This window comes from Salmo trutta, chromosome 24 (assembly GCF_901001165.1).
Source record: "Salmo trutta chromosome 24, fSalTru1.1, whole genome shotgun sequence".
Lineage (NCBI taxonomy): Eukaryota > Metazoa > Chordata > Actinopteri > Salmoniformes > Salmonidae > Salmo > Salmo trutta.
In genome coordinates, this window is record NC_042980.1 from 43,997,645 (window position 1) to 44,008,197 (window position 10,553).

Genomic DNA, 10,553 nt, shown 5'->3' on the forward strand with positions numbered 1-10,553 from the left:
ACCTTTTTCCCAGATCCATGATGTGAGCTTGACCTCTGTTACATTTGTGAAGGAAACGTTTTATTCAACCGTGAGTAACATCCGAGTGTGGCTGTGAGAGTACGCGCTGCTACATGTACTCAGTCACTAACTTTTGGCACTGATTTCCTGTGTAGTCTGTTTCTTTATTAATCACACTGGGGCGGGAAGTTGTGAACATGCTGCCGCACGTAGGTTATTGTTAGATTCTGGGTTAAACTTGGAACGTTGTTCAACTCAGAAGTATCTTATTTAAAGAGTGATAGCGACTGGTTTTTACATCAGAAGTTGATGGTTATCTGTAGGAGCCAGATGGCTTTGGAATGTGTTGGCTGGACGGGAGGAAGTCACAGGATTGCTATAGGTGATACGGGTGGTGATCTGAGGGTTAGGAAATTATGGGTTGACGTCAGATCAGATCCCCTTAAAGGGAGAAATTATGGTTTATTACCTTTCTGTCAAACCGTAATAGATGTAAGGATTGGCGAGAAGGAGTGCCTACATTTGGAGTGTGTGTATATATATATTACACACAGACTTGAAGTCGGAAGTTTACATGCACCTTAGCCAAATACATTTAAACTGTTTTTCACAATTCCTGATATTTAATCCTAGTAAAAATTCCATGTCTTAGGTCAGTTGGGATCACCACTTTTTATTTTAAGAATGTGAAATGTCAGAATAATAGTGGAGATGATGATTTATTTCAGCTTTTCTTTCATCACATTCCCAGTGGGTCAGAAGTTTACATACTGTACACTCAATTAGTATTTGGTAGCATTGCCTTTAAATTGTTTTACTTGTGTCAAACGGTTCAGGTAGCCTTCCACAAGCTTCCCACAATAAGTTAGATGAATTTTGGCCCATTCCTCCTGTCAGAGCTGGTGTGACGGAGTCAGGTTTGTAGGCCTCCTTCCTTTCACACGCTTTTTCAGTTCTGCCAACAAACTTTTGAAAGGACTGAGGACCAGGGCCTTGTGATGGCCACTCCAATACCTTGACTTTGTTCTCCGTAAGCCATTTTGCCACAGCTTTGGAAGTATGCTTGGGGTCATTGTCCATTTGGAAGACCCATTTGCGACCAAGCTTTAACTTCTTGACTGATGTCTTGATGTTGCTTCAATATAACCACATCATTTTCCTCGCTCATGATGCCATCTATTTTCTGAAGTGCACCAGTCCCTCCCCCAGCAAAGCACCCCCACAACATGATGCTGCCACCCCCGTGCTTCACGTCAGGAAGAACAGATATCACTAAGGTTCTGTCATTCCAACAGGGATGCATTGGCTGTTCGGTTGTGGATGAGGAGACTCAGCCTAGGAGAATGGGTTTATTTTCAGTGCTTGTGTGAAATAGTTTTTTTTGGTCCAAATTACAGCTGTAATGACCCTTTGGGAAGAATTAAACTTGGTTAAGCTTCTCTAGTGTCCGTGAGTTATTTACTCTGATATATTGGAACCTAGCACTATGCAGGGAACTGGTTGGCGCTTTGTATTCTGGAAGGTTTTGAAGTATGTCAGTTGTTCTATGTTCTCTGGAACTCTTCCAGTTGAAACATCAATAACTCATCTGCTGTGTCCCTGTGTTACACCAGAGCAGATAGATATGATTTCTATATCATCTCTATGTCCCAAACCTTTCCTGGAGTACCCCCAACCGTTCCACTCTTGTGACGCATTCAGGACGAGCACATCTGATTGAACTTGTAAAGGGCTTGATGATGAGTTCACCACTAGAATCCCATGTGCTGCTACTGGAATGGGTGAAGTAGGTGGAACGGCTGGGGTTAGTGCAAGACAGGGCAGCGTATCCCAACCCTGTCTGATTTATAACGTGTTCTTATTGGATGTTCAGGGTCTGAAGCCTAAAGTGGTGGACTCTAGCAACAACCTGGTGACGCTGCCTGATCTGGAGGCCTGGACGTGGTACTGTGTCATGATCCAGTCTCGCTACGACTACTACAACAAGACTAGCGTCTACACAGAACCCCAGTGCATGCAGACAGAGGGTAGGAATGGACACTTCACACTAAAGACTTGGAGATTGGTTTCTGAATTGCTTGACAAATTACCTACCTGTATATTGTGTGTAGAGATGCCAGAGAGTGTGTTTTACAGGAGCATTTACATAATAAGGCCACTAAAGTGTGACTGTCCTTAGGTGACACCCCGTACGGGCAGATCTTCCTGTACTTCCTGGTCTCCATGATGGTGTGTTTCCTGCTCGTGTTGCTTCCCTCCTACGCCTTCTTCAGGTTCTACAGAGTCCTCAAAAACACCTTTTACCCCTCTATCCAGCTGCCTGCACACATCCAGGAGGTAGGCCTCACAAACGCTTACTCAACAGTAAACAGCATAACAGTAATATCCAGGTGTACCGTCCATCCTCTTGGTTGGTGGGTGTATCTGTGTGTTTAAGGGTGGTTGGAATTAAGCAATGACAATTATCATCTTTCTCTGCTCCGCCCAGCAGGGTTGTAGTGGTGGGGAGCCAATCAGGAGAGACCAGGAAGTGGGGAGAGTCGGTGGGGAAAGAGTCGGTCGACAAAAGAGATCTGGACGAGGGGGTTGTGGATGTGTGCGTCTGAGGAGAAATGGAGAGAGGAGAGCTGGGTAGAAAGACCATCAATGATGGTTGGCGATTGGTAAGGAGGAAATGAGAATGGTCGCACAGAATGTTCTCAAGTCTCCGTCTTGCTGCCTCTCCTCAAAGGACACTGTGAAGATGATGACGTCTCTGAGCCAAAGACGCATTGTCACCTGTCCTGCCTGCATTAAAGGAAAAATCTACTCCAAAACTATCTTATGATATTGTTTCATTAGTCCACTGATGATACAGACCCAAAATGTTTTGCATGTCAACAGATAAGTTTTCAAGATATTGGACTTTCAAGAAGCAAAGTGTCACGTGATGTAAAATGCATCATTGTGTGGCAAGTGACACTTTGCTTCTTGAAAGTCCAATATCTTAAACTTGTCTGTTGACATGCAAAACATTTTGGGACTGTATCATCAGTGTACTAATGAATCCCATGTTGCTGTGTGTTTAAGGGTGTAGAAACAAGCTTAAAAGTGTCAGATTTGGTATGGGGGCCCATTGACTTCAAGATGTCTGAAAGACCCCAGTCTCTTTTCTATGGCCAGGGTAATGACTGACATGTTTTAGTGTAGTTTGGAACACGTCTATCTCATCTCAGACTCGGCTGGTCACAGCCAAGGGCGTACTTTCTGTTTCCAGTGAATTCTGAGACAGTTGGTCCATTAGCATCCTGTGAAGTGTGTGAATCCAAGGTGAAACAGGGTAGCTAGTTGTGTTTAAACAACAGGGTGTCAGTTTTAACAATTTCAATCACACAAATCAACCTATTTTCCAGTCAAGACATCTTCTTTAAATGGAATGGTTCTAGTTAATTTATCTTCAAAAAGAATCCTGTCGTGTGTGTGTGTGTGTGTGTGTGTGTGTGTGTGTGTGTGTGTGTGTGTATGCCTTGGATAGATAAGACAGTACATTGGCAGCAGAGCTTTTGGTGTGTGGGCGTGTGTTGTCAGTGAAGTACTGCATGTCTGAGAGTCCTGTGTGTGTGCGCTCTTAGGATAGATGATAGACAGTACATTGGCAGTAGTGTATTTGGTGTGTGTGTGTGTGTTGTCAGTGTAAGTACTGTATGTCTGATAGTCCTGTGTGTGTGTGTGTACATAGTCAATGCACGTAGTCCGGGTAGCCATTTGAAGAGCTATTTAGCGGTCTTGTTTAGCAGTCTTAAGGCTTGGTTATAGAAGCTGTTCAGGGTTGTGTTGGTTCCAGACGTGGTGCACTGTGGTTGCTGGAGTCTTTCACAATTTTTGGGGCCTTCCTCTTGACACCGCCTGGTATAGTGGTCCTGGATAGCAGGGAGCTCTGCCCAGGTGATGTACTGAGCTGTAATCCGTGGTGGTTTGCTAACCCTGCCACATCCGAGTGCCTGTTTTTAAAAAAATAAATTATGTTACTTTTAGAAACATTTAATTAGTTTGTCCTTTTATGATTCTTATAGAATCTGACATCAGGAAGTGTCATGTTTTCTCTCTGATACCTTATTATTTGACTTCATCTTTGTTTTGAAAGGTGCTTTGGTCCGACTGTTACTGGTTGGATCCCTGAAGGTCTATGTTTATGATGTCTCTTCCTCTTTCTGATGGTTTGTTCTCTGAGGTGGAACAACTTCCACCTAGAGCAGGGCTGCCCAACCCTCTTCCTGGAGATCTACTGTCCTGTAGGTTTTCAGTCCAACCCTAATTTAACATATTTGATTCAGCTAGTTAAGGAGGGGGGTGTCACGGCCCTTCTGCAGTGCAGGGGCGGTTCCTCCTGCAGGAAGAGGAGGGTCGTTAGTGATTGGAGCCACCTGGGCTCAGGGTATAAAACTGCTCCACTAACCTCTCTCTCTCCCTGCTCCTCCAGGTATGATCCTGTTTTGTTTGTTCCTTTGAAGTTTTACGTAGTTTCCACTTAGTCATGTTCACACACACTGATTCACGCATCCATGCAATTTACATACACCTTATATTATGACATTTCCACACCTCATTCCTTTTTCTTTGTTTAGAGTTAATAGTTTTGTTTACAATAAAGAACCTTTTGAATTGGCCTATACCTGTTGTTGATGTCCCCTCATTTTTGCCACAGGCTATGAGCCGGCCTGTGACAATGTCATTTTCACTTTTTTCCCCATCTCCTCCATTGCCACAACCCTACATCCTCTTGAGGTAACTCAGCACTGTATATGCTTTCACATCAATGCTTTCAACATGTTGTTTAGAGTACAACATCTATCCTCTTTCATATGATGCATTAACCAATAAAGCAGCTGACCCCAACCCAACTATGATGTTAAAGTAGCTCCTAGACTCAACACTAGACCTAGACCCTGAATCCAACACTAACAAACTAACGTTAGCCAAAACAAATTGCAATTCGTAACATATGAAATGGACATCTACATATGAATACATACCATACGAATCATAACATATGATACTCATTTGATTGTTACAGCTTTACGTTTACTATGTTCCGTCGACCCCTGAGTCCAGGTTGGAAGGACCTGTGGAAATAGAGGGGAGAGAGACTGTCAAGATCAGGGATAAAGAATTAATATCATATTTGCATGGCCAGCTTTCCTCTTTGCATACCTAGGTAAGTTACAAGTTACATACGTCCAACTGCTCTTAAATGAAAGCAAAACTAAATGCATGCTCTTCAACCGATCGCTGTCCACACCTACCCATCCATCAAGCATCACTACTCTGGACGGCTCTGACTTAGAATATGAGGACAACTACAAATACCTAGGTGTCTGGCTAGACTGTAAACTCTCCTTCCAGACTCACATTAAGCATCTCCAATCAAAATGAAATCTAGAATCGTCTTCCTATTTCACAACAAAGCATCCTTCACTCATGCTGCCAAACATACCCTCATAGAACTGACTATCCTACCGATCCTCGACTTCGGTGATGCCATCTATAAAATAGCCTGAAACACTCTACTCAGCAAATTGGATGCAGTCTATCACAGTGCCATCCGTTTTGTCACCAAAGCCCCATATACTACACACCACTGCGACCTGTATGCTCTCGTTGGCTGGCCCTCACTACATATTCGTCGCCAGACCCACAAGTCGTTGCTAGGTAAAGCCCCACCTTATCTCAGCTCACTGGTCACCATAGCAGCACCCACCCGTAGCACGCGCTCCAGCAGGTATATCTCTCTGGTCATCCCCAAAGCCAATTCCTCTTCGGCCGCCTCTCCTTCCAGTTCTCTGCTGCCAATGACTGGAACGAACTGCAAAAATCACTGAAGCTGGAGACTCATACAGTGAGGGAAAAAAGTATTTGATCCCCTGCTGATTTTGTACGTTTGCCCACTGACAGAGAAATGATCAGTCTATCATTTTAATGGTAGGTTTATTTGAACAGTGAGAGACAGAATAACAACAAAAAAATCCAGAAAAACGCATGTCAAAAATGTTATCAATTGATTTGCATTTTAATGAGGGAAATAAGTATTATTATCTGTGAATAGCCCATCCAACTACCTCATCCCCATATTGTTATTTATTTTATTTATCTTGCTCCTTTGCACCCCAGTACCGCTACTTGCACACTCATCTTCTGCACATCCATCACCCCAGTGTTTAATTTGCCATACTGTAATAATTTCGCCACTATGACCTATTTATTGCCTCACCCCCTTTATCCTACCTAATTTTCACACACTGTATATAGACTTTCTCTACTGTATTATTGACTGTATGTTTGTTTATTCCATGTGTAACTCTGTGTTGTTGTTTGTGTCACACTGCTTTGCTTTATCTTGGCCAGGTCGCAGTTGTAAATGAGAACTTGTTCGTAACTACCCTACCTGGTTAAATAAAGGTCAAATAAAAATAAATAAATAAGTTTAACTAAAAATTCCATTATAGCTTGTTCCACTTGTACTTTTGTGATACTTGAGCAGTGACTAGACATTTGATTAAAATAAATCCCAATTTAACAAGTGTTACAAGTGAATCTAAAAGCATGCAATATTGATCGTGCATGTAGTGCATTCATCAAGTATTCAGACCACTTAACATTTTCCACATTTTGTTACGTTAGTCTTATTCTAAAATGGATTAAAAAAATAATCCCTCAATCTACACATTACCCCATAATGACAAAGCAAAAACAGGTTTGTAGAATTTTTTACAAATTCATAAAGTAACTTTTTACATAAGTGTTCAGACCCTTTACTTAATACTTTGTTGAAGCACCTTTGGCAGCGATGACAGCCTCGAATCTTCTTGGGTATGACGCTACAAGCTTGGCACACCTGTTTTTGGGGAGTTTCTCCCATTTTTCTCTGCAGATCCTCTCAAGCTCTGTCAGGTTGGATGGGGAACGTTGCTGTACAGCTATTTTCAGGTCTCTCCAGAGATGTTTGATCGGGTTCAAGTCCGGGCTCTGGCTGGGCCAGTCAAAGACTAACAAAAATGTCTAAAACCCTGTTTTCGCTTTGTCATTATGGGGTATCCTAGGGGCATTGGCAGACACAATGTAAGTAACTTAATTTATGTCCCCCTAATTGCCCTGATCCTACAGGTATTGTATGCAGTAATCATGAGCCTATGAACCAGAGTTATACTGTTAACACTGAGGCGGTGTAACCTTGTAGGAAGATATAGAGTAGGCCAGAAGGCTAAACTGAAAAAAACCTAACCTCCATTAAATAAAATGATGGCGGAGCCACAAAACAACTTCTGTTCAAGGGTGTTTATTTGTTTATTTACATAGCGATTCTGGAAGAAAAACAGTACTGTCACCAAAAGTATACATCATGGGACAGCTTTATATATTAAAATATATATACAATACTGTCCCATCAACAGCTCAATCAAAATGGTGTGTGTGTGTACCAATCGCTTCTCCATCACAGAAGACCAATTTGTGCAGCTCACCCTGCAATATCAGCTCCAATATAAATAACATGAGAAAGTCTACTTCTGATAAGCTTCCCAGTAAAGCATTAAAAACAATCAAGCAACCAAGAAAAGTGCTAAAAATAGCCCTTATTAACATATGCAGCCTGAGAAACAAGGTCCATTTAGTCAATAACTTGCTTGTAACAGATGACATTCATATTCTGACTATCTCTTAAACTCACTTAGATAATATACATGGTTATAACATCTACTGAAAAGACAGAAATGCTAACAGGGGTGGTGTTGCGATCTATATTCAGAAACACTTTCCTGTAAAGCTTAGAGACAATCTAATGTTAAATACTGCTGAAGTAATATGGCTACAGGTTCATCTGTCTCACCTAAAGCCCATTCTGGTGGGAAGCTGCTATAGACTACCAGGTGCTAACAGTCAGTATCTGGATAATATGTGTGAAATGATTAATAATGTATGTGATATCAACAGAGAGGTATATTTTATGGGTGATTTAAATATTGACTGGCTCTCATCAAGCTGCCCACTCAAGAAAAAACTTCAAAATGTAACCAATGCCTGCAACCTGGTTCAGGTTGTCAGTCAATCAACCTACCAGGGTATTTACAAACAGCACAGGAATGAAATCATCTTTACTAATGCTGCAGATATTGTCTTTAAAGCAGTATCCAAATCCATAGGATGTAGTGATCACAATCTAATAGCCCATATCTAGGAAAACCAAGGATCCAAAGGCTGGGCCTAATATAGTGTATAAGAGGTCATACAATAAGTTTTGTAGTGATTCATATGTTGATGATGTAAAGAATATTTGCTGGTCTGTGGTGTGTACTGAGGAGCAACCAGACGCTGCACTTGACACATTTATGAAACTACTTATTCCAGCTACTAACACAGCCATGAAGAAAATGACTAAAAACTGTTAAATCTCCTTGGATTGATGAGGAATTGAAAGACATTATGGTTGTGAGGGATGAGGCAAAAGGTATGGCAATTAAGTCTGTCAGCCCAACTGATTGGCAAACATACTGAAAATTAAGAAATGTGACTAAACTAAATAAAAAAGAAAGTATACCATGAAACAAAGCTAATGATAGTAAAAAGTTTTGGAGCACCCTAAATTACCTTTTAGGGAAAAATGCCAACTTCATTGAATCAGATGGCTCATTCATCACAAAACCCACTAATATTGCCAAATGCTTTAATGACTTTTTCATTGGCAAGGTAAGCAAACTTAGGGATGACATGACAGCAACAAACGCTGACACTACACATCCAAGTATATCTGACCAAATTATGAAAGACAAGAATTGTACTTTTGAATTACGGTAAGTCAGTGTGAAAGAAATGTATTGTCTATCAACAATGACAAGCCACCAGGATCTGAAAATCTGGATGAAAAATTACTGAGGATAATAGCGAACGATATTGCCACATCTTCAATTTAAGCCTACTAGAAAGTGTGTGCCCTCAGGCCAGGAGGGAAGCTAGTCATTCCGCTACCCAAGAATAGTAAAGCCCCCTTTACTGGCTCAAATAGCCAACCAATCAGCCTGTTACCAATCCTTACTTCTGGAAGAAATTGTGTTTGACCAGATACAATGCTATTTCACAGTAAACAAATTGACAACTGACTTTCAACACGCTTATAGGGAAGGACACTCAACAAGCACGGCACGTAAACAAATGTCTGATGATTGGCTGAGAGAAATTGATGATAAAATGATTGTGGGGGCAGCCTTGTTAGACTTCAGTGCAGCTTTTGACATTATCGATCATAGTCTGCTGCTGGAAAAACTTGTGTTATGGCTTTACACCCCCTGCTATATTGTGGATACGGAGTTACTTGTCTAACAGAACACAGAGGTTGTTCTTTAACCTCTCTTGGGTAGGGGGCAGTATTTTCACATCCGGATGAAAAGCGTGCCCAAAGTAAACTGCCTGTTACTCAGGCCCAGAAGCTAGGATATGCATATAATTGGTAGATTTGGATAGAAAACACTCTAAAGTTTCTATAACTGTTAAAGCTATGTCTGTGAGTATAACAGAACTGATATGGCAGGCGAAACTCCGAGGACAAACCATCCCCCCCCAAAAAAAATCAGCCTACCACTGTTTTCAATGGCTGTCACTTTTACTATAAGGCGAAATCCTCCCAGATTGCAGTTCCTAGGGCTTCCAGTAGATGTCAACAGTCTTTAGAAAGAGTTTCATGCTGTTTTTTGGAAAAATGAGCCAGAAATTGTTGTTTTTCTAGGTGGCTCCCATTTTGGCTGTAGTGTTTCCAAGCGCGTGGATGAGAGCGCGTTCTTTGGTATTTGTCTCCGGTAAAGACAATACCGATTCTCCGTCTTAAATTGTATTGTTTATTTACGTATTAGGATACCTAAGGTTTGATTATAAACATTGTTTGACTTGTTTGGAAAAGTTTATTAGTAACGTTTGGGATTCATTTTGTATGCATTTTGATGGAGGGAAACTGGGTGGATTATTGACTGAAGCGCGCCAGCTAAACTGAGTTTTTATGGACATAAAGAAGGACATTATCGAACAAAAGGACCATTTGTGATGTATCTGGGACCTTTTGGAGTGCCAACAGAAGATCATCAAAGGTAAGGCATTTATTATATCGCTATTTCTGACTTTCGTGGCGCACCTGCCTGGTTGAAACATGTTTTTCATGCTTTTGTATGCGGGGCGATGTCCTCAGATAATCACATGGTGTGCTTTTGCCGTAAAGCCTTTTTGAAATCTGACACAGCGGCTGGATTAACAAGAAGTTAAGCTTTATTTTGATGTATTACACTTGTGATTTTATGAAAGCTAAATATTTATAATTCTGTAGTTTGAATTTCGCGCTCTGCAATTTCACCGGATGTTGGCCAGGAGGGACGCTACCATAGTTGAGGTGTTGAGGTGACTAAACTGCTTGGAGTAACCCTGGATTGTAAACTGTCATGGTCAAAACATATTGATACAACAGCAACTAAGATGGGGAGAAGTCTGTCTATAATAAAGTGATGCTCTGCCTTCTTAACAACACTATCAACACGGCAGGT

The 10,553-nt window shown here is 41.4% G+C and overlaps 1 protein-coding gene across 1 annotated transcript; it reads left to right on the forward strand.

The window, feature by feature from the left end:
- The first annotated feature begins 1,632 nt into the window (after positions 1-1,632).
- Positions 1,633-2,606, forward strand: LOC115160565 (interferon alpha/beta receptor 1a-like). The gene is made up of 4 exons (XM_029710725.1): positions 1,633-1,786; positions 1,874-2,027; positions 2,180-2,414; positions 2,492-2,606. Exons 1-4 carry the CDS (start codon positions 1,778-1,780, stop codon positions 2,604-2,606), a joined length of 513 nt encoding a protein of 170 aa, XP_029566585.1. The 5' UTR covers positions 1,633-1,777.
- Positions 2,607-10,553: the final 7,947 nt, after the last annotated feature.